This window comes from Temnothorax nylanderi, unplaced genomic scaffold (genome assembly GCF_030848795.1).
Source record: "Temnothorax nylanderi isolate EJ_2023f unplaced genomic scaffold, tnyl_v1.0 TNYL_tig0114_pilon, whole genome shotgun sequence".
NCBI lineage: Eukaryota > Metazoa > Arthropoda > Insecta > Hymenoptera > Formicidae > Temnothorax > Temnothorax nylanderi.
In genome coordinates, this window is record NW_027249176.1 from 248,440 (window position 1) to 273,564 (window position 25,125).

Consider the following 25,125-nt stretch of genomic DNA (forward strand, 5'->3'; position numbering starts at 1 on the left):
CACTTAACTCGACATGAATATAAATTTAAATAGTGAGACGTTTTAAGGATTGATTACGCCACACGGAATATATCGTCAATGATGAGTAAACAATACCGCCTATTGCTATGTTTACGCGAGCGTTACTTCTGTAGTAACTTACGATAATTCTTCCGCGTAAACGGGGTTTTGTAGTGACTTACGATAATTCACTACACAGAGTGTAAACGAGTGAATTATCGTAAGGTACTACAGAAATAACGCTCGCGTAAACGTAGTATATGTGACGATTAGTAAAGTTTTCAGGAGAGACAAAAATCTATAAATAATATGTTTTCATGAAACTTGTTGACCCAAATCCTGTAGAATGATGATACGGAGCTAATTAAGTCAAAAAGGGTATTTGCATAAAAATGTCACATATAGCCGGTATTGTTTATTCACAGACGGTATTGTGTCTGCATGAGATTGCGTGCCAAAAACGAGATGCCTGATTCTATTCTACAATTCTTAGTTCTCTATTGTCAAATCGTAATATACGCATGAGATCTTATTTATCTTCATTTCGTGTAAATAATGATCCGCATGTATTAACATCGTGTTATCGAAAGATATTTCAGAGAACCACAGACTTTTATATAGATCACCTGGATTGCTAACATTTATGGAAATTCGGTCGAAAAACTGATGCTAAATGAAAATAGCAGTAGCAATCATATTTTGAATATAATCTTCTATTTATTAGATATCGTCAGATATTAATCAAGCTATTTAAATTATATCTATGACGTATAGCGCGCTTACCGAAATAAATTTGGTAAAACTTCTATGTCTCATTTGCAAGCTTTTAATTCAAGTTGAAAAATTAACATTGTTAATGAAATAACGTAAAGATAGACACATGGAGGTATACATAAATACACATATAGGATGTTGAGAAAGGTTTAACGTTTTAAGAACGTATTTTTTACTACTTTTGTGCATTTGCTTTGCTATATACGTTTCTGTCTCGAATTCTTTTTTTTTTGACATCTTGTATACGCACGTCGTTTCTTATCTTTTCGAAAAATGACGGTTTGATTTACCTGTGTGTCACGTTCAAAAATGCTCGATCCAAGTATTTTATATACAAGTGATAGGAATCACACAAGCATATTATAACTAGGATGTATAGTTTTTGATGCGATAAAGATGGTGACAATGTCGATTGGATTTCACTATTACATAGAGGGTTATCTTTGTCTCTCTGTGGCGTCAAAATCTGAACTCAGCGTAGTTCCAAACGCGTTTCAATCCCTGATTAAAACTGAATGGAACGTGCCAGATTTCCATCTGGCAATATACCGTTTATTCGCGGTACTCGCATCGCAAAATGCAAACTGAATAAATCGAGTTTTATCCGGTAATTAAGGATAAAACTCAAAATAAACTCAATGTATAATTTCGAAGAAATGCGAAAATGCATTTTACACTAGCTGCTTCCGTTGTACGAGTAAACACAGAGAAATCGTTTTATATCTATTTGCTCGTGCAACATCCTGTGTTTATCAATCGATAACTGAATTCTCACTGAAATTATGTTGTTTATCTGTATTATTCTTACAAAATTCGCGTTATCAAGCACGCTTCTTTTCGTACGCGTCAAAACGATATTGATTAAAGAATCCAGTGCAACGGTAGACAACTCTTTTCAGGAGAACGAAAATATCAAGTATAAATTTGAAAAAAATCAAGGTAGGATTGATTTCATTAAATTCTGAATACAAAAATTCTTCGATTCTCGATAGGGAAATGGCGATTTCGAAAATGGAGAAATCGATTATAGAATAACTATTTGAAAACAAATTATATATAACAGTTGGAAAATTTGTTTAGGTACTTTTGTGAAAAATCTGCTGGTTAAAGTTTTGGTGTTAAATAATCAACATATTCATGTGTAAATTTAACACATGTCTACTATGTTAACTAAACTTAACTAATATAAAATGTAAAATTATTAAAATAATTTAAAAAATATGTTAAAGTAATACAATTTGTACGTATTTATTAAATGTGTACGTATTTATAAAATCAACATTCTGTTTGAGTTGTTACATTTGTAAAATGTAAAAAGAATATTTTTTATGTGTTAATTTCATTATAAACGTTATGTTAATTGTACACCCAATTAACTTCAAATTACATTTCTTTTTTGTTGAAATATTAACATAGAGAGAGAGAGCGAGAGCGAGAGAGAGAGAGAGAGAGAGAGAGAGAGAGAGAGAGAGAGAGAGAGAGAGAGAGAGAGAGAGAGAGAGAGAGAGAGAGAGAGAGAGAGAGAGAGAGAGAGAGAGAGAATCAGTGTTACCATTTAACGCATTCATATTATGTTAAATTATAACACAAAAATTTGAGTGGGCCGTTTGGGACATGTGTGACTTATGTTAGATTTAATACAAGTTTTTCAACTGTGTATGTATACACGCTGCAGGATGGTGCCGGCAGGCGGCAAGGCTTAAACGCGTGATTCGAGATTCGATCCGTGTGTTTCGCGCGATGGCGCGCTGCCGAGAGCCGAGGCGAAATATAAAAACCGTGCCACGTGTGCGCGTGTTACAGGCTGTAGCGAGGACGACGCAGGTGTCGTGGATACGGAGGTGGGCGGAGGTTGCGCGGGTGGAGCGCCAACCGCAGGAGGTGGAAGTGTTGCCGGCGATGGAGGTGGTGGCGGCAGCGGCGGTACGCGCGGGGGGCTGGGTTGTGGCGGCGACAGCGAGGGCGGATCATCCGCGAAGCAGCAGCAGCAGCAGCAGGGTGGCGAAAGGTGCCCTCAGTGCGGCATCCCCTGTCGGGACGTCCGTGTCCTGCAGCTTCACCTCGAGGACACGCACAAAACGTCCTGTACCATCGACAAGCACGATCTCAACGCCCAGTTCTCCCAAGTGGTGAGTGATCACGATGACCCGTCAAGGACACACACTCCGCACGGGGGAGGGCCACCCCCTTGTTCGCCCCCTCCTCCCCCCCGTGTCCCGCGCGCGGACTTATCGATTATATCCCCGCAAAAGCGGCAGTCAGCTTTTCGGTGAGATGCGCCCGTTTTCGTCCTTCGTCGCACGCGATTTTTAGGAAGGAAGGGGGTACGAGTGCCCGTAGGTAGGGTGGTAGGTTATCGCATCTTATTTTCTAAATTATTTTTTTTTATTATTTTCTAAATTACTTTTTTAAGCAGATGTGGTAGGAATATAGATGAACAACGCGTAAAGTTATATAAGTGGCGGTGTAAGGTGCGAAGAAGTGTTTAGTTTTCAAGCTATAGTAGTTACAAAGTAAATAAATAGGTAAACAAAAATAAATTTCTATGATGGACAGTTAACTTTATGCTACTTATTGCATAATTCAAAGTGATATAAACATAAATGTGTGATATTTAATCTTACGATACTTTTGGTGACGATCACAACACATGTTTCACGTTTTTTTCTTTATTTCATATTTCTCCCTTCTTTTTTTAAATTGATAGAAGAGGATATTTAATGTACACGGTTTTGCGCAGTGATGCGAATCTTTTTTTTACGGTTATGACAAAATATTTTTTAGAATTGCCTGAATCGTACGGATTTCGAATATGGATGTGCTCGAATCAATTCCTCTTTTGTTGAGGTACCTTAAGGAGGTTGGTTAGTTCTCGGTGCGGGGCAGGCGGCGCGGCAGGGGGAAAGCATATAGGTTAGATTTTCGTCGCGTGAAATAAACGAATTTTAGCAAATAAATATGTGGAATGCATTTAATTGCTGTTTCTTAAGGTTTAAAAAGACTTGTTTGTACAATTGAAACCCAAATACGTTATTATCCACATTGAAATGTGGAAATAATAAATGTGGTCCTGTTTTATTTTTACAATTTCTTGATAACTATAAAGACGAATCATTTCAGTCTTCGAGAAAGTTCTTCCTAAATATGTAAAGAGTTATTTGCACCTATTTTCACTAAATTCTTATCATTTTTAATATGCTTTCGAGAGACCCCTGTTGAACTGGCCCCCCCACCTTGCAGAAATTAAAAAACCAATAGCGCAAAATTACAAGCTATTTATGAGCTTTCATGTCCCGCAGATTAAAAATTTTGAGCTCGTCACACTGAACAGGAATTTAATATTTTTTGTGGGGGGCTGAGTCAACGTTGACTCAGCCCCCCCCCCCCCACTACTTAAAAATAGAGATATTGAATCAATTTTTGCGGCAGAATTAGCAGCTATTTATGAGCTTTCGAAGGGTATAGTTTCGATTTTTGAGCTCATTTCCTTAACCCCCAAACAACCCTTTAATTGATTCAACTCAAGAGAAAAAAATGTTGAGAAAAATTAAAATATATTGTATCGCGGATATAATTCGTATAGCGTATAAATTCTAAGAATAAACTCTTAAAATACGCGCATTTCGATTATTGAGCTACAACCCCTTCGCAAGAAAACCACCCCATCTTCCCGACTTAAGAGAGAACTGTACCTAAAATGAATAAAATTAATTATTTTGCGACTAAATATCGTTTACTAATTTATGAGCTCGCAAAATACATGCATTTCGATTATTGAGCTACAACCCCTTTGCAAGAAAACCACCCCATCTTCTCGGCTTAAGAGAGAACTGTACTTAAAATAAATAAAATTAATTATTTTGCGACTAAATATTATTTACTAATTTATGAGCTCGCAAAATACATGCATTCTGATTATTAAATTGCAATTTCTTTTGTAGGAATATTTTATATTCCTGCTATACGAAAAAATTATAAGTTATACTTATAGAATATTAATTTACATTTTATCTAAATTAATTCTTTAATAGCCCAAAGTATACAATAATTTGTTTACATCGTGTAAGTCATAAATTAAAAAAAATTAAATTAATTGTATTAATTTTTTAAATTGCTTTTTTTGTGAATTACATCAATACGTGAATTATATTAATATGTGAAATATAAAAGGTAAATTCCGTAGAGAATTTAATCTTAAATTCTATATTACAACACAACATTTGATAATTGTCTTACATTTATTCTTACATTTATTCAAAAGGATATAAAATAATTACTGGAATTAATAACAATTCTCACTATCTGTTAAAAAATAAATTTATCTATTATATTCTTATTGCATGTGATTTTGGATCTTTATATAAAACAAAATTGCTTTTATTATATAGGAAAATAGTACATTAGGAAAATATATTTTAAACACATTTTATTTATTAAAACTCTAGTTATAGTATAGTTAATTTAAACAACAGTACTTAACCTTTAAATGCCACACCTCTCAAGAATCTCGTAAATGACACATGGGGTCTAAGAGACCCCAGCATGAAAAATGTCTCCTTACTTATTGATTTTTTGATATTTAGTTATGAAAATTATTTTCAATGTTGTTCAAGGCTTAGAAAAGAGAATAAAATGCTTATATTGTTAAAATTTCAATTTCAACATAGTATAAAAAATTAAGATCGCCAACAGTTAAAATGTTGGTTTTCTTGCAAAGGGGTTGTAGCTCAATAATCAGAATGCATGTATTTTGCGAGCTCATAAATTAGTAAACGATATTAAGTCGCAAAATAATTAATTTTATTCATTTTAAGTACAGTTCTCTCTTAAGCCGGGAAGATGGGGTGGTTTTCTTGCGAAGGGGTTGTAGCTCAATAATCAAAATGCGCGTATTTTAAGAGTTTATTTTTAGAATTTATACGCTATACGAATTATATCCGCGATATAATATATTTTAATTTTTCTCAACATTTTTCTCTTGAGTTGAATCAATTAAGGGTTGTTTGGGGGTTAAGGGAATGAGCTCAAAAATCGAAACTATATCACTTCGAAAGCTCATAAATAGCTCCTAATTCTGCCGCAAAAATCGATTCAATATCTCTATTTTTAAGTAGTGGGGGGGGGGGCTGAGTCAACGTTGACTCAGCCCCCCACAAAAAATATTAAATTCCTGTTCAGTGTGACGAGCTCAAAATTTTTAATCTGCGGGACATGAAAGCTCATAAATAGCTTGTAATTTTGCGCTATTGGTTTTTTAATTTCTGGAAGGTGGGGGAGCCAGCTCAACAGGGGGTTTCGTTACATTACAAGTTAGGTAACATTTCTGCTGTGTCGCCCGTGTATAAGAGAGAGACAAGAGTATAACTTCAATAATTAATTACTCGACAACCATGCAGACGATTGTCTTCAACTTTGGCATGGGCGACAGATTCCCATAGACGAATATTCTCCGTAAATTTGAAATAATTCTTATCAAATTGATTTGACTAACCACCCTCCTTAAGTTTGAAATATCGACAGATTGCAGATTGTAATGAAATAAATTACAAATAAAATATATTACGCACAATACAATTGGTGCAATTAGAATAAATATATATTTCGACATATTTCTCTTAAATTTGTCAGTGAATTGAAAAAGTAACTTCTCTTTTGAGAAATAACGTAGAAAATATCGACTGATTTTGTAACCGGTTGCATAGTTCTCGAAGAGAAACTTGAATATGAATGCAATGTGTGCGTCCATGATGTGTATTAATTAGTAAAACATTTGCTATTTGCGAGGTAAACACAGTGATCCGAAACTGATCAAATATACTATACAACAATTACCTAACTGATTCGAAGAAGACAGTCGATGAAAACGACCTTTCAATATTAACATAATATATAAATAAATAAATATAATATCTATGATCTTGTTATAGATATCTATTCGCGAATTTAAAAAAAAATTGTGATAACGGTATAACTTGATCAGTTTCATAGTAAGTAATTGTATTTCGTTGGACTAATTTCTCAATAATTTGGCAGTCCTGTAAGGTGTGCAGCAAGACCTTCGCCAACGTCTATCGATTGCAGAGGCACATGATTAGCCATGATGAAAGTGCCGTTCTACGAAAGTTTAAATGTCCTCATTGCGAGAAAGCCTTTAAGTTTAAGCATCATCTTAAGGTATTTTGTTATTATAAATAGTTAATGATATAGATATTTTATAATAACCAATATTAGTTTATTGTTTTCTATCATATTTTTTGCTTCCCATACGTTACTCTTCTTTATATTAGGTATATTCCGTTTGTCTTTATCACCGATGTAACGACCTTAATTACAATTTTTCTACTCTACTTCGAATTTATCTCTTTTTCTTTGCGTATTATATGAGAGCAACGAAAATAGAAAAAAAAAATAGTTTAACTTAAACGCAATCTCCCGTATCTCTCGCAGGAACACCTGCGCATTCACAGCGGTGAGAAGCCATTCCAATGCAACAATTGCGGCAAGCGTTTCTCTCATTCTGGGTCGTATTCGAGCCACATGACGGCGAAGAAGTGCTTGATAATGAATCTGAAAAAGTCGAGGCAGAACACCATAAGCAATGTCGATCGGGGACAGAAGAAGGCGCATCAGGCGTTATCAGGACGACGCGACGTCGATCTACTGGCGGCCAACAATAATACGTTTCTGCCGATTCTACCGAAGTTATCGCCTTCGGAGTATCAGGAGATACAAAGAGAGGGAACAGGTAATTCTATCTCATTTTACGTTTCTTCTTAAAATATACTTATTATATTTATGCATACGTTATGCCGGGTACTCACTAGGACCGTGCAACGTGCAACGCAACGGTTGCAGCAACTAGTGAGTACGTCTTATTCCGGAACAAATCTATTGTGAAAAATTGTAGTATCCGGCCTTACATATCGTCTATGAATCAACAATAACCGCATATATGTCATTTTTCTGTAAATGCACTTTTAATTTCGATTGTTCCGTATCATCATTCTACAGGTCGTAAATGATCATACATATTATTTACAGATGAGTTTCAATGTTCATTCAAGAATGTTTATTACGTAGTTGTGGTATATTTTACTTTTGGCACAGTTTTTTGTCTTTCCTAAAAACTTTACTAATTGTCACATACGCGGTATTGTTTATTCATTGGCGATATACTCTCTCTTTATCCACGAATTTGATTTCGGACAGCCGACAGGGCTTTTGTAATGAAAACATTGAGACAATGATAAATTTTTATACATGTCCCTTCCGTAACAACCGTTAAGATTCACACCTGAGATCATTTTGAAATAAAAATCTTAATACCAAAATGCTAAAAAAGAGCTATAATAAATTCTTAAATGAATATTATTTAAGTTGACGAATCAAATAATCCAATTTGCGCGCTCAGGCATGGCACATGGTAACGAAAATATATATTACATCATTTTCAAGAATAGGATTGTGCATAAAAATACTGTCGTTACGATGTGTTATGTCTAAAGTGAGCGAATTTGGTCGGTTAATTTTAAACACTTTTTACTTAAAAACTATTATAATAAAATAACTCCGGCGTCTGCCATTAACAATTATCACAATTTTTAAGTTTGAATTGTTTAATATTCAGGTATTTATGACATGCCAACCCTAGTGCCTCCCAGCCTGGGATTCGGAAATTACTTGCTGCACTCTACGTTAGGCAAGCTGCTGAATCAATTCAGCGCTAGGCGATTGGACCACATTACCGAGCAATTTGAGACGCATCGGGAAGTGATGAGTCCATCGACAGCGGACTCTGAGGGAACGGAGGGCACAGAAGGCAAGGAGTCTCCCGCGCCGGTAGACCCGTTGCAGGGGCTCGATGCGGTTCGGCGAATATTAGAGACCGTAAACACCACCGTGACAAAGCAACTGCTTGAAGCGAACGTACGGAAGCTATCCACGTCTCCGGCCACGATGAAACGGGAGTTCGAAGAGGATTACCAGGTATGTAAGTGAGAGATTTAGAATCTTTTTTTTATTTATAATTTAATTTGTGGAAAAAAAGGTTTCCGATGAACTAATTCGTTATTACTGAGGTAACAATCGGCGTAAAATTTTAAAAGCTAAATAATAAAGAATAAATATAATATATGACACATGTAAATTTTTAAATATATTTAATATAATTACACTCTCTTTTAAGTCAGAATAGTTTACGAATTATAACACGTTTATTAAAGATTCTAGAGATCCCTAAATAAAATAATAATTAAATAAAAATATATCGATCAAAGAACAGATGACTAAGTTTTTTTACATCGTGTGAGATACTTATTCCTGTTTGTGAATTGAAATCTTGTTTATAGGATCAAGATAGCGAAATGTCTAGTGAAATGACACATTGTCCGGACTGGGGCACAATGGACCAATACGACTCACAAAGCGAAGGTTTAGCCGCGAAGCTCGAAAATGTCAATCAACCGACATCGAGATCAGCCAAGAAAAAAGCGGAGGAAAGTTCTGAAGCGGATTCGGAAGATGAAGATGAGGGCAACCAGTCTCACAACGACAACGGGTCGAGAAGAGTCAGAGCTAGGTCGCTCATAGACGATGAACAGCTTGCTGTTCTAAAAGGTTATTATGCCATCAATCCGCGGCCTAAAAAGGAGGAAATCATCATGATCGCCAATTATATCAATTTTCCCACTCGTGTCGTACAGGTACGCAAAATAAAGGACAAATTAAATCATCTGTCTAAACTGAAAGAACTAAATTGAAGATTATACCTGTTAAAACAACTAATATTCAATAGACTTATGATAGTTAATTATTACTCACGTATTATATTATCATTTTATAGGTTTGGTTTCAAAATTCTCGTGCCAGGGATCGAAGAGAGTCGAAAATGCCACCAGCTCTGGTACCTTTAATACTTCCGGAGAATCCAACTATTATCGAACAGCCCTTAGATTTGTCGAAGAAAGAAGCGCTTGTTATATCGGCGACCAAGGAAAGCGATACATCGAGTAGAAATACTTCGTCTCCGTGCGAACAGAAGGATGATATTGCAGCCCCAACTGTCGACAACGATGACCTCGAGGATTCGCCTTTGGTCATAGACGAAGAGACCGCTACTGATCCCATTGAAGCTAAACGTACGTTTTCCAGTGGAGAAGCAATTACAAAGGTAATAACGGAAAGTAAGATTAATTGTTTTGAAATTTTATAAACGAAATGTATAATTCGCGTATTATCTTTTAGAATCAAAATCAAGCGAACGCAAAGGGCGAGAGCGAAGCTGCACCACAATCAGAAATAACCCCTACAGCAACAGAGAACGAGCAAGGTCTTTATTTCTGTGATCGGTGTGAGAAAACATTTTCCAAACACAGTTCCCTCACGAGACACAAGTATGAACATTCCGGTAAGTATATTGTTATTGTAATGTTATTGCGCGAGCTTTCGTAATTTCATGCAACGAGAATCATTATCCAAGTCAGAAATCTAAGAGTAATTAATAGAAAAATTAATTAAGTTTATTATATGCAATGCAATATAAGAAAGTTGACGGCCAACAATATGAGCAAACGAAAACGTTGTATTGAAAAAAGATTTATAGTTTATTCTCCAATAGTTAGGAAATCATGTAAACGTTTCGACTATACTAACAATAAGTCTTCTCCAGTACATATATTAGTTCCATAAAATAAGATTAAAGCTAAAAAATAATAATACGGAGTGAATAAGATAACAATAAATTAAGTTACATTACCATGAAATTGATATAAGAATTTAAAATAAAAATCTTTTTTTCAATATAACACCTTCTTTTGCTCGTATTGTTGGCCATCAACCTTCTTATATTACATAAGATAGGATACTTCATTATTGAAATGAATGATCTTGTTTTACAGGCTTTTTTACATTAAATTCAAACTGTACCCAAACAAGATATAATTGTATCTTAATTAAAATTCACTTTAAAATGTACTTAAAATTGACAGAAAATAAGATTTTATTAATAACTATCGAAAGCTCATTAATTAGAACTATCAATATATTTTTTTTTTATTTAAGCTAGTCAACAAATCTTAATTAATACAGCGTGAAATTTTTCGCCTTGGACTATCGTGTTTCCTAAAAAAAATTATTATGAGCGAACACAAAAGAGATTAGTAAATGGTAAATGGCAATTGTTTCAGGGCAAAGGCCCTACAAATGTGTGGAGTGTCCAAGAGCGTTCAAGCACAAGCATCATCTGACTGAACACAAGCGGTTGCACAGCGGCGAAAAGCCCTTCCAGTGCTCCAAGTGCCTCAAGCGCTTCTCTCACTCCGGCTCCTATAGCCAACACATGAATCATCGTTATTCTTACTGCAAGCCCTACAGAGAATAGGAGTACTCCGTCTGCTCATCCGCTCGCTCGCTTACCTAGATTAGACCTTTCGCTCATAGACTTATATAGATAGACTGTGCGCTTCTGTTGGAGACGAGAAATCAGAATTAATAGAAGAGGACAACAGAGAGTCAGATGCTTTCCTTGTGCAGTTGGTGGGAAGAAGGAAAGAGGAATAGCAATCACTTTCTTTGCTCTTAGAAGGAGATACGCATTATCCTTTTTCTCTCCAACCTCATTTTTATGGATTACCATTTACTTCACTCCTTTACTCACAACCTTTAATCTTCCAATCAGTTTCATGTAAAATTAACACATGGGGCGAAGATCAGGATCGACCATGGAATCCGCCTATTCGAGCATATAGAGTTATGCGTTATCCTACTCTTATTTTAACATTTTCTTACACTATCCCTTCCCTGGGCATTGTGTGACAGAGAGAGCATGTGACCACGTGTATCTCTGTCCTTCAATGTTATCAGCTATTGTACAAGAACGCACAGTCTCCCAGATAATCAAATCTATCTAGAATAGATTTTGCAAAGTGTCTGCTACAAATTTTGTTAATAGAGTGCCAACAGAAACCGAGCAAAATCTTCGATCATCTCCCTCCTCACAATCTCTGTTTTTCTCAACCACCCTCTCTCTGTTGTCTCCCAAAAACATGTTAACTTTTATCCTTAATCCACCATTTCTCCTTCGAAGTCCTCTCTTTTGTCTAACCCATTTCCTAATTCTCTTCCTCTTCCTCCCTCCTCTCTTTAATTATTTATTTCCTTCCTGTTGAGCCAGAGTAATGGTCGAAGTCGACCTTATCTCCCACCTCCATTCTCGCCACTTTATCTCCATTTGCTGCAGTATTCTGTTCGAATCTGCTAGCAAATTACAGCAAATGGGATAACACATACGACTCACATTTTGCTCTTATTAGGATATACTCCATTTAAATGATCACAAAACGATTTTGCTCGGTATCTGTTATCAGATTATTCTGCAGGCTCTGCTGGCAGAACGCGAGCTTAAGGCGCACGCCAGTACGTCCCCAGATAGCAAAATGTGTTCGTTCTGAGTACATATTGTACTCACGTTTATTAAAAACATGATGGCAAGAATAGACACAGATGCGGGCTCATATGTTGCTCAGAATGCAGACATGTTATGAAATCTATAAAAGTTTACAAAATAGTGACATAATGAACACATAAATGTTCAATGAAATACTGCATATTGTGTGCATATAAAGCTCAAGAAATGACAACAATTTTAAATATTTCATGCTTAATAAAATTATTTAAAAACATGTAAATAAATAAGTAAGACGTATCCAACAATTTATCAAAAATTGCTTCGCAGATCTCTGCACTATGTGATACCAGAGGTATCACTTAAGCTGATCTGCAGCAAAGAATTGGCTGCATTGTAATTAGGCTTCTCACAAGCTCGCCTCTTATACTAGCGCGTGATGATTTTTGATTACGAGAAAGTGACGCGTGGTATAGCCGCGTCGCGGCAGCGTGCGGTACTAGCGCTCGCGGTAATTGTTGTAAAATTATTTCCACCAGGGTCAGCATGTGATTATCATGAGTTGGCTAAGTAACGTCAATATCTGAGCTCATATATTTCCTCATATACATGTTAACTTGTACTCATGATGTGTATCATCACAATATGATCACAAGACATACATCACATTTCGGTCAATATCAGAAGATCATGACGTGATGAAATCTGATCATCAGGCATTGCTATCTGGGATCGCTACGGTATTCTGCTCGGTAATTTGCTGGCACGTTGCTAGCATATCGCTGACATTTTGCTTACTGGTAATCTATATAAGACTATGCTTTCTTCTTACATTTAGAATTTTCCTCTTTTATGTGTGAGTTTGTCCTTCGAGGACCTCTTTTCGTGAGAAAACGCTAGGACGCCTTTATACCCTCCTCTCGCGGTATGAACTTTAAGGGACGCCGCGATGTTTCGTGAAGCTATAAGTATAATATATATATATATCTATCTAAGATGCTGCGCGACATCACATTATAAAGCCATGGCGTTATTGCTCGTCGGTTCGTACTTCAAAAAGAAAAAAAAGTAAAATATGAAAAAACGGTTTTAGGCGATGCAATTCGGAGAAGTTAAATGTCAAAATGAACGCTAGATCTCGCAATTGAGATGTATCGTTTCATCTTGTATCGTCTGAACCGGCTTTAGAGATTTTACTAATTTTATTTTAGGACTTGACTTGAGAAAAAAAATGACCGGTGAATACAAACGAAAAAGAAAATTACTCGCGGCAAGCGCGTCGACAAATAAGCCAAACGCATGTAACGGTACCAAAAAGCATAATGCAATAATCTATTATATATATATATAATATAATATACATAATATTTTAGTATTTTTATTAACAAAATATTATATATACCATGACAATAATAAGGAAACTAATTAATGTACAAATTTGTTAGCTACGTCCGCGAGGAGCGCGATGTCCATTCGCAAAAAAGAAAAAAAAATGATACACGAGCTAGATTCGACGATAGAAAGAAATTTTCTTAAACAATTAATCTCCGCGCAAAGCGATGTATCGCGCATTTCGACAAATAATTTCGAAAACTCAGGTTTTAACGATAATTTGAATATAAGAATGGAGATCGCGCATAGTGTATAACGAGTACTCGGTCTACGCGAGTAAAGATGGATATATTGAGTTTACCGAATCAAATATGTCTGGGGTACAGCTGTTAATTGAGCTTAACATTAAGGAATTTTGTCGATTGTAAAGACGGAGATTAGAATCTCATGTTCCACTTCCTTACAATGAATAACTTTACTCGAAGAAAGCAGGCTATATTATTATATTATTATTCTACATTATTATATATGTATAGAACGGAGGAAAAAGTAGAAAGAGAGAAAGAGAGCGAAATGGACGAGTTTTGAATTTAAGGGCCATGCGGGTCGGTGATCGATGTCATGCGAGATCTTTTTTGCTATTGTACTTACAAGTTGATGACGCGTTATTTCTACAATGCACAACGTGATTGTTCGATGAATTGTTCGAGACGATGAGAAATACGTAGTACGTCGTGAAATGCGTTACACATTCCGCGAGGATCCGTTTCTCAGGGGCCTCCTCCATTTTATTTATCACTTTTTTTTCTCCTTTTGCAACGAATAGCACTGCGTGTGGCACCTTTCATCAGAACCCTGACCTCGCTCTTGCCGGATAGCAGAAACACGCGTGCGTTTCGCGTGGCGAAGATTAGTAGTTTGGAAACTAGATTTCGATGTGACACGAATGTAACGCAGAAATATCCGAAAGAAACGTATCCAAAAGACGTCGAAAGGATGCCCGAAGCGTACGGCTGTCCTTGGCGCCTTTTGTTACGTTCGCTTTTTTTTTGTGGAAAGGTGCGGCGCGAAGAGACACACGAAAACGTGCACCGAGAAACCTCGCAATAATCTCTTCACCGAAATCCGAGGCCCGAAAAATAACCGTAACACCTAAGTATGATATTAAATGCTTCCAATATTGTACTATTAAAATTATTATATTACGACGTTTATATGATTTTATTCGTTCGAACGGCGTAGGGAGATAAGGACGTATATTATATATATATACTCTACAGATTGATAATACTCGAGAATGTATTTTATAACAGTTTATGCGTCTTTTTATTTACACGAGTACTACAAGTGATAAGTGATATTGTTATTGATAAAGAAAAAAAGAAAATAACGGGGAAGAAAGATATGAGATACAGATATTACCGTATTATTGAAATTTTGTGCCAGTGTGTGCGTGTTGTGTGCGTATGTGTGCGTATGTGTGCGTGTATGCGGCATACGGCAAACCGGTACGTCACGGTTGTACTTCCTCGACGTTTCGTGCGTGTAGAAGCTTCGGTTATCCGCGATAGGCATCGTGTTTACCACTACCACTATGCGAAAAGAAAAAAAAAGGAAAGAAAGGTAAAAATATTGTGCAGATATAATGCTTATAATACTCATTTATTATATAGTGTTAACGATTAAGAAATATATTTTTATATAATTATAATGTAATATTATATACGCGGACGCACGCGTGACATAGTACACTAACTCGATCGAGCGGCGGATGACTCCGGCCGCGGCGGATCTCTTCCTTACATCCGACACTGGCGCGTAGAATTGTCGTAATTTCTTCTTATCGACGCGGACCGTTCTCGCTCGTTCCCGTTCGGGTTTTTTTTTCTACAATCCGCAATCCGCAACAAGTGATTCTCATTCGCATTTCATTTAGTTACAAGCGACAAGTCGTTCCTAACTGTATCCGCTAACTCAGCAGTAACTCAGCGCGCGTTCTTTCCGTCTTTTTTATTTCTCGATGTTTTCCTATCTTTCTTTTTTTTTTAATTTTACATTGTAAGCTTTACTTTCTCCGGAGAGAAAGAAAAAGAGGGTATCTCTTTGCCTGTAATTGTTACGTCTCGTTTCTCTTGGATTAGGGATTTGATAAATGTTCAAGTCATTTTCTATTTGCACCGAAAATTGAAGGTGATATAATTTCGATGAGTTCGACAAAGAGTTTTGGGCTCAATGAAACTGTGTCGCTTCCCTAATTGATGTCTTCATTTTTTAAATATAACTTCACGACCAACAACGGGTTAGGACATCAGGAAAGGCAGAAAACTTACGAAGACAATATTATATACGTATAGATAATATAAATATATATATATATATAAAGTATATATTATATATTTCCTCTGATTCGGGAGCTTTTGCGACCCGCTTGCCTCAATATATGTACGTACTACTAAATAACGAAAAGAAAAAAAAGTTACAGCGTAATGTAAATCGCGCCAGCTTTTGTGCATCGACATTATCTCCCGAATAACGAACAATAACGAGATAAAATTAAAAAAAAAGACAAGACAGCGAAGATAATAACTAGAAACAGAAATAAAATAAGTGAGGGAAAGGAAAAGATGAAGAGCGATGAAAATTGTTAATGATTGTTGAAGCAACGATTTAATAAGCACCATACGATGCCTTCCGTGAACGACCGAGCTTGCCTAGTTGCCAAGATAAACGAAAAAAAAAATTACATAAATGTTAGCGCGACACTGTCGTCGAGAGCCGAGTCACCTTCACGATCCTCCTTGATTTATACGAATTATATACGTGCCATCCTCGGTTATTCTCGTTGTTTAAATCGGCAATCGCAGCGAATGAAATTCGTGATAAGTATAACAGAGCGAAAGATAACAGCGCTCTCCTGTCCCACTCCCTGTTCTTTGCGAAGCAGATCGTTGGATCGATTATACAAGGAGTATCGCGAAGCGCACGGATTTTCAGACTTATTGTACTCAATGAATACTACATGGTCACGCCATTGAGCTTTTCATTGACTTATTATATTATATGAATACCAAAAAATGTGAATTGTATATATACTATATATATATGAATACTCGAAAACAAAAAATACCGCAGACAATAATGTAACACGTTTCTTTTTAGAGATTAGACGGCGTAAGCGCATACTACACCATAGTATATATAAATATATTATATATATATAAATATTGTAGACGTAAAAAGATAAATTTACTATATAAATTGGCGTATATACATATATATATATTATATACACAATGGTGTATATATTATATATTAGATATATATATATATATACATACAATTACATTTAATTGACAGGAATAGCGATGTGGATATTATTGTAATAAGACGAAGTGTGTGAACGTAACTCGAACGAGAGAAAAAGGCGAGAAAGGGACAACCTGAAAGCTTATCTTTGACGATGTAGTGCCCGTTGCGCAAGCCCCGAGCGATGTAATGTTATATAATTAATTCGTAAATGTAAATCTTTAAGACGCGCCGCGAAAAATTCCGCAGAACTCAACTCCACTTATCTGGGATACCAATCTGGGAGACCAATTTATTTAAAACACGGCGTATCAAAGATCTCTCGTAGCTTTGATTATTTTTTTCACAGATCGGGATAGGTCGTAAATTACTATATCGAAGCACGTAACTAGAATTATTTTTGCATGACATATGGCAAGAATTTAAATTTGTGCCAGTTATGAAAAGAAATTTATTATACAACGATTTTTATATAAAAAATAATTACTGATAGGGCATATATATAAATTATTCTCAAAGATTATTTTGAGGAACTTTAGCTTTATATTTTGGCTTTATATTTTTTGTAATAAATCAAATTAATATACTTACATTTATGTGCTTTATTTTTTAATTTAAATAGGATAAACAGCGCAAAATTGAATCAAAAATTCAACAATATTTAAACAATATTTATGTGTGCATGTAAAGTTTTTTCAATTCCTTTTTCATAAATTTGCACTGTAATTTTTTATGAAATACTTAATACGAAATAAGTGAAACATATTTCTGTAAAAGGTAAATTTTATTTATTTAAATCAATTTTATTACTTTAAATTATTAAAAATTATTCTCTGATAAAAGTGATAATCTTTGCCAATAGTTACGATTTTGGATTTATTCATGCATACAATAATATTGTAATAAAAATATTTTCGCCTTTCTTGATAATTATCGTGTCCAAAATAATCCGGCATGGGAGGAAAGATAGAGAGATGTTTGAAGCGAGAAAATCTTTCATTCTTTTCATGACCGAATAAATATCTTTATTGTTCCTTATAAGAGGGACTAAAGTTACTTGTATTAATCTAATGATTCTAATGAAAGACGATCCTAATTTGATCGTCGGCAATGGGCATTCGAGATAGATGTGTGGTGATACACAAATTAATTAATATAAATAAATAAATAAATGAAATTATAATATAAATAAATTAATATTTATCGAGACGGGGAGATTCTTGCGCTGCGCTCACTACGTTGTTAACTTACGCGGCACTAACAATTCAATGGGCCGAAACCGCCGTAAGGCCCATGGGACGACGGTGGGGAAAGAGAGGAAATAAAGAAAAATAATTGTATTGTGACACGAAGTTCCATCCATAATAAATAAATGAAAATATTATACAGTTAGGCCGACTTTTCCGCCAGTTCGTGCCTTTATTCTGCAGGGAGAGAGAGAGAGAGAGAGCGAGAGAGAATGTGCAGTTTTGGAATCCGATAATCTAATAATAACGTGCTACGATGTAATCGCGCGATAATAAGAGAAAGCGAGAAAGAGAGTGTGTGTTTGAGTGAGAGTGAGAAAGAAAGAGAGAGAGAGAGAAAGAGAGAAAGCGCGAAAGAGTAAACTAGCCAGTTTAAAGAATAAAGATAAGAAAAGTAAAATGATAGGAAAACGGGAAAACGGGAAAACGAGGAAACAGTGAGAGAAACTGGGAGCATGGAAACCGATGCGCAGAAAGAACGATTGAGAGGAAACTGCTTACTATAAACGAAAGAAAGAACAAAAAGACACCGGAGATTATTGCATAATATATATTTTCGGAGAAACGCTGCGACACCCGTATTCTTTCGATTAAAAAAAGAACGTAATAAAAAAGCGGGAAAGCCGATAAACGGGGAAAGAGGAAAGATGTGCGAGCGAGAGAGAGAGAAAAAAAAACGAAGAAATAGAGCGGAGAGAGAGTGTGAGGTGGAGAGAAAAACTATAGCAATTGTTGAACATTCGTTAAATTGTCCTCGTTTCACGATGTAATAAAGGCTATTTTACTTTGACGCCCCGCTGTGTTTCTTGTGTGATCGATGACCCTGGGAGGGAAATTCGGGATGCGCAAATCACATAATTTCCATATAATCGACTGAAATTCGAGGTAAAGACGTTCGTAGAACGTATAACGTAATAAATGGCATATATTATATATTTGTTTGACGACGTGACGTCAGAATAAAAGCGAAAAAAATTCAGAGCCTGTATATGTAACAAAACATTATACTTTTATTCTTATTAATATCACATTTACATCTTCCCTGAGGATCAACGCTTTGTGACCCGATCCCAAGTATAGTTTGTACATAAAAATAGTAAAAAATTTGCAACATTTTTTTTTGTCGGAGTGCAGCGGTGATCCCACTTCCAAATATAAGAAAATTAGTCAACAATAGTAGAACTAAGTCCGTTTAATTTTTTAAGTCAGTTTAATTTTTGATAGGTTTTTAAGAAAGTAGATTAATAAACTTAAAGATGAGAATCTCCAATTTAGATTAAATTTTTGAAAAAGGTGACCCGAATTCCTGGTACCTGAATTCTCCGATCTTAGTATTTATATACATTCATTCATAAATTAAATCACAGTTTATAATTTGTAAAAATAACAGACTCGGATCGCAACGTGTTAACGCGCGTTTAACAATGACAATTCGTGACTAACATTACATCGCTAGTTTTAGACATTGAATATCGGCCGCGTCGCCCTTGTATCTGTTTAGCTGCCGCAATAAGTGTAACTTCGGTTGTTTACAGTGTGTCGTATGCAGTTCGTATGACGTACACATGTTTAATAAGATCGGCTCTTGCAGACTCTTGAGTGGATTTCTATTGACGACGCTCTCGTACAGCCATACAGCCGCTTTCAGCTGACCGGTGTACAACAAACACACCGCCATGTTATTAATCAACATTACGTTGGACGGATCCATCGCCGACGCGGACTGGAAGCAGTTGTAGGCCTCTTGAAAGGCGTTCTGCGCGACCGCTATTAGGCCGCTATCTACCAGCTCCCTGACGTTCGTTGCCTTCTCTTCCTTATTAGCGCGAACAAGATACTTCTCCGCCGCTGTAACGTCACCGAGGAACAAATGTACCCTTCCTATGGCCGACTTTAAGATACCTATCTGCTCCGTGCTCCAATCTGGCAGCTTGCACAGATCCTCCAGGATCTCTATCGCGAGAATGTAGTTTCTCATGCCGATGGCGCAGTTGACGACGGAGACCAGGATTCTAGATTTCCTGGCAGTCCACAGTTTCACAGCATCCTGCTGATCGGACTCGCTGATCCTCGCGTGCGTCCCCTCGCCGCTGAGACCAGCTCGGAAATTAGCTATAATCTGGTTAACAGTCGCCAATAATTTGTATAAATTTTCTAACGTTTGTTTCGGTTTACCATAGTAAGACGGGATTTCCGCCAGCAATAATCTGAATGCAAACGACGCCATGGAGCCTGGCCTGGTGCCATACAATTCCGGGTAAAAAGTGAAGTACATGTCAGGCTTGTCTAAATTGCCAAACGGCTTCGACTCGCTTTCCAGGACATCTATCTGTCGCAGCTTGGCCAACAGTGACAGTCTCGTATACCAGAGCTGCAGTGAATGGGGCGTGTGCTTGCTGGGCTGATTAATCTTGCCGTAGCCCTGAGCATAGATAGCCAGCAACCTACCGGACAGATTGACCGCCGCTCGATAGCAGCCGGCCTGTATCAGATTCCTCAAACCGCGCTCGTCCTGCGTCACGTCGGACACCGTGAGCACGTTCCGGTGGATGTTCTCGTCCTCGCCCAGGAAGTGAATGGAGGCGTTCTTGATCAAGTCGGGCATGTCACCCTGCACAGCCAGTCCGGGCATAGTGAGATTCTCACGGTCCAAGTGACTCGCGCCAGTCGCAGTGGTTGCGATGGATCGTAATATCTTTCGCGTATGCTCCGACGGTATCCACGCGTCTCTGTAGGCATCGTTCAGCGCGCTGTGCTCAACCCGATCAACCGCAGAGTCTAACAGCGAGGTCGTGGACGCGCGCAAAGAATCCGCGTCGAAGGCGCTTGATGACCCGCCGTCGGATAAGGGATCGTAATCGGAGACTCGACTCGCAGTCGATTGCATGTCGAATAAAGGCTTCTGAAATGCGACGATTTCGTCGAAGATCGTGGGCGGCGCGCTGTTCAAATAACGACTGACGTCCACGCTGCTCTCCGTGTTCCCATCTTTTGACTTGATGACGTTATTTTCTGCCATTTCTCTCTTAAATTAGATTATCTTATTCCAAGTGTCGGATTTTCTACCTGGTGAATATAAATTAACAATTTCTCAAGAACCATTGTTATTTTAATTAAAAAATGTATTAGATTATGCTTCGGACAGTTGCCAAATTCGAGGCTTTTCCTTCCTTTCTGTTTCTCTATTTCTGTATCTTAGTAAAGAATCATATCTCCATTATTATGAATTCAGAGAAAACAAGGTTTAAAGTTTTAAATAGGGAAATGTAGGGAATACATTTTTTAGTTGTAAAATAAAAGTAGCAGCTTGATTCATTAAGTTTTTAATAAAGTAATTTAACTGACATGTTTAATAGTACATAAGTACAACTGCCAATAACACGCTGGTATCTGGTTTAAAAGTTAGGCACTATAAAAATTTTAAATATGACTTTTTCTGAACATTGTACCTTAGGAACTAGTAATAATACTTTTTCTAAACATTGTATCTAACGTGGGGTCATTTCTATATGGATATAGAAGAATTTTATATATATAAATTTTAAAACTTTTTTTTAAATCTAAAAATAAATAATAGACACAAGCCATTATACAATTTAAGCTCCTGTTATATTGAAAAATGTATTAACTCCATTTTAACAAAAACTGCAGATACAATTCCTCATCTCTAAGGTACAGATTTATATAGGCTCTTGTTCTCTCTTATCTTAATATCCTATTTTACCTTTCACAGAAATTTCAAAAATTTTTGTAGTGGATGATATCTCGTAACATCACGGTTAAATTGTCGGAACTTTTTCGGTACTATTTTGACAACAAAGTTATCCTCGACGTTAACCTCCCAATTGAGGTTATGTCCGCCAAATTCCTATCTGTGCGTCACCTGTCATTAAAGATCATTAAGTTCCATTTACACGATTATCAATAAAATGAAATAGGCGCGTTTCTATGTGGAAAGGAGTGTGTGAAGATATACGAACGTGGCAGTTTCCTGACTTTGTATCACATAATTCTGGTATATTTAAGGCGCTCAATGGTGCAAAGTTACGCTAGGTTGCACATTTAATATCATTTAAAATCTTTTAAAATCATTTGAAATCTTTCTGTTCAATGTCCGCACAGGAGCTATAATCCTCGACGAAGCCCGCGGGAGCGGTGATGAGCGACGTTACGCCGCGCGAGGAAGCTTGAGGACTGAGGTCACTGAGGTACGTCGTCGCGCGGAACCTGGCCTGGCACGGCGGATGGAAATTTGAAGGTTAACCGGCGTGCGAAGGTGAAGGTGGGTGAAGGTTAACCGGCTTCTACGAGCACGATGATCGAGACGGACAAGAAGGGCTGCCGGGAGCTGCTGATGCGGCGGATGACCTTGGCCGTCATCACGAGTGTATTGCTGCAACTATTTCTCGTCTGTTGCCTCGTCCTGCTCACGAATGCGAGCACGGACTTTGCGCGTTGGTTCGACGAGACGTGGAGCACCGTGATGTCGCCACGGATGTGGGTTTACTTCAACGTCCTCGCCATGGTGACCGTCCTGCAGGGTTTTCTCTGCAGCAAGAGTTACCTGCATCCTCCGCCGTACTACAAGAGCAGATTCGTCAAGCTGTGTATGACCCTCACAATTCAGAGCTTGCTTCTGCGAGCGTTATATATTGTTATCGGTGGTATCCTGGTCTGGCTACACTTGTCGTTGAAGAGAGGAAGCTACAGCTCGACTGCAGACTGCAGCGTCATACGTGGAACGTACACAATGGAAGAGTACTACTTCCTGCTGTTCAGCGGCTTGTGGAGTGGATTATACTTTTCAATCAAGACTGGCGATTCTGCTAGGAAATATTTCCGGTTTCCTATTATAGCGCAATCTAAATTCTTCCAACTGAGACAAAGAATTTACACCATGTTCCCGACATTGATGATTTCCTCCATGTGGTCAACTCTGTATTATATGGCTGTTTATTATTTCATGGGGTCGTATTACCGTGAAGCATTGTTATCTATGATTTCTATGCAGGTAGAAGTCAAGCCTTTGGACACTGTGGCTAAATTGTTAAATCTGTCACTGATATTGCAACTGTGGCTTCATCAATTTATATTCATATTGATTATCAGCAGTACATACACGATATTTGAAATATACCTGACCGAATGGGCGCCATTTAAATTTGGCTTGAGTGGCGCGTACACTCCTGATAGTTCAGAAATGACTCTTATTGATGTGCTATCAATGGACAAGATACCGATAATGCAGCACTTGGGTTACTTGGACCTGGTCACCTTAGCCCAAAAGGAGAAAATGAGAAGGGGTACATTGTTCACGCTCAGTCAGCCGGGTGGTCATCCATACAACTGGAACTGTGTGGTGCAAAAGTGTACAGATCTTCTCAAAAAGTTCTCGTCGGACCTCAATGCAATATCTGCAAAGTCTCAAGATCAAACGACCTGTTACAGCACGTTGACAGCAAGATTACCACCAGTTCAGCAAAGCCAATATATGTACCACATGCGGAAATTAGTACCGGACGTAGCACCAACTTTAGTAGCGGAAGCAGATGCAAGGGAAGCTCCTTACAGCGGTTCATTTATTCAAAAGTTTTTGAAGCAGAAAAAAGAAGCTGTTGTAACTTATTTATTTTCTAAGCCACTCATCAGTTACATCTTTGGCGAGCAAGATGACAATAAGATTCGTTATGCTTTACACAACGGGCAAATGGTGATTTGGGCAGCCGAAGCAATTTCATCATTAACCGTCTTTTCGTTGAGTGAAGATTCTTATGGTATTGTACAAAAGGATGTGCCAATCATCATCAACACTCTGCTGTCAGTGAAGCAGGCTCTGGACAAACTTCAAAAGTCAGCTGTGTTAGCGAGAAAAATGCAAGCAGATGATAAATTGATTAGGGAGGTTTTTACGTCTTTACGAAGTGCGATCAAGCGTAGTCTATATAGAATTGTTACAAACTTTGAGTCGTATATCAAGGACTTGTCTCTTGAACCTTCGACGCTAGAACAATTGCACGGCTTTCTTTATTATAAGGAATAATTTATAAATATTTATATTGTCACAAAGTGAACGTATGTGATCCATCAGATTTTGAATCTGCCAAAAAAATATTGCATTTTAAGTTTCTTCCGATTAAACGACTACTTTTTTCAATGATCATCTATGTATCAAGTTTATAAGTTTATTAATACAGTTATGTAAAAATATAAACGCAACATATTTTTCAATATTATAATACTTTATAAGATATCAGTGTGTAGATAATTCTATTTGCTTCGTCAATAGCACATTCCCAACTAAACGATCGCATATATGTAACATTAATCGTAATGATATTGGAATTAAATCTCCAATATACATGAAAGCAACAAAAGGATAATTCATTCGAAATGTAAAACAGTATCAGTTTATTGACTATCCATTGTTTACTGTTTTGTTAAAGAATTTATTATGTACACTTGTTTATCAAATTGTGAAACCAATCATCACACAAATGGCATATATGATACTATAATGTGATACTATTTTGTTACTATTATTAACGAGATATAAATTTTCGACACTATGTAACGGAAATTGACTTATTTTGTGAGGTTGAAATCTGAGTTTGTTGTTCGTAAATTGCAAGCGGCATAAGATTGCGAGATTCTTACGTTCTAGGAACAACTCGCTGCGTTTATATTTTATAATTGATGCAATTAGGATTATTAATGAAACGGACAAGTGCTGAAACAATACGTGATGCTTGGCTAGTTTCAACATGCGATCGCTTGTGCTTCCAGGCTTCCGCGGAATAGGTATTTCTATTTTCAAAATCGGGCATAAATTTCTTGATTGTGCGTACCAAGTTCGCGACGTATTGTTTAAAAATTTCAGATAATTCATGCCTTTACTACGCAGGGCCTCCGCAACCGCCTAAAGTAATTTCTAGAAATAAGCGAAAAAATTGTTAAAATGTATAGTGTATAAAATAAATGGAAAACTCAGTAATACAAACCTTTTTATGAGTGTTACTTAGCTTATTCTTTTCTCGACTGAAAGATGTTTCATTTTTTCGAAAGAAT

The 25,125-nt window shown here is 36.9% G+C and overlaps 3 protein-coding genes across 3 annotated transcripts in view; 2 read left to right on the forward strand and 1 right to left on the reverse strand.

The window, feature by feature from the left end:
* Zfh1 (Zn finger homeodomain 1) overlaps positions 1–18,850 on the forward strand; it is a 37,245-nt gene extending 18,395 nt beyond the window's left edge. Inside the window, exons 2-9 of the mRNA XM_071712744.1 lie at positions 2,578–2,903; positions 6,808–6,948; positions 7,222–7,519; positions 8,402–8,760; positions 9,123–9,476; positions 9,617–9,943; positions 10,018–10,180; positions 10,959–18,850. Of these exons, the coding sequence (XP_071568845.1) occupies positions 2,578–2,903; positions 6,808–6,948; positions 7,222–7,519; positions 8,402–8,760; positions 9,123–9,476; positions 9,617–9,943; positions 10,018–10,180; positions 10,959–11,152 (2,162 nt within the window). The 3' untranslated portion in view covers positions 11,153–18,850. The remainder of the gene's footprint in view (positions 1–2,577; positions 2,904–6,807; positions 6,949–7,221; positions 7,520–8,401; positions 8,761–9,122; positions 9,477–9,616; positions 9,944–10,017; positions 10,181–10,958) is intronic.
* Positions 18,851–19,052: 202 nt separating this feature from the next.
* Positions 19,053–21,952, reverse strand: LOC139776212 (trafficking protein particle complex subunit 12). The gene is made up of 2 exons (XM_071712750.1): positions 21,785–21,952; positions 19,053–21,126 (listed from the first exon to the last, which is right to left on the reverse strand). The coding sequence occupies exon 2, from the start codon at positions 21,077–21,079 to the stop codon at positions 19,505–19,507; it is 1,575 nt and encodes a 524-aa protein (XP_071568851.1). The 5' UTR covers positions 21,080–21,126; positions 21,785–21,952; the 3' UTR covers positions 19,053–19,504.
* A 143-nt stretch (positions 21,953–22,095) lies between these two features.
* On the forward strand, positions 22,096–25,057 carry Ndc1 (Nuclear division cycle 1). Its single transcript, XM_071712745.1, has 2 exons — positions 22,096–22,113; positions 22,183–25,057. Exon 2 carries the CDS (start codon positions 22,376–22,378, stop codon positions 24,098–24,100), a length of 1,725 nt encoding a protein of 574 aa, XP_071568846.1. The 5' UTR covers positions 22,096–22,113; positions 22,183–22,375; the 3' UTR covers positions 24,101–25,057.
* The last annotated feature ends 68 nt before the right edge of the window (positions 25,058–25,125 follow it).

Bases quoted from the DNA above. Each gene is read 5' to 3' on its own strand.
- LOC139776212 (XM_071712750.1), bottom strand. From the start codon at position 21,079: ATGGCAGAAAATAACGTCATCAAGTCAAAAGATGGGAACACGGAGAGC.
- Ndc1 (XM_071712745.1), top strand. From the start codon at position 22,376: ATGATCGAGACGGACAAGAAGGGCTGCCGGGAGCTGCTGATGCGGCGG.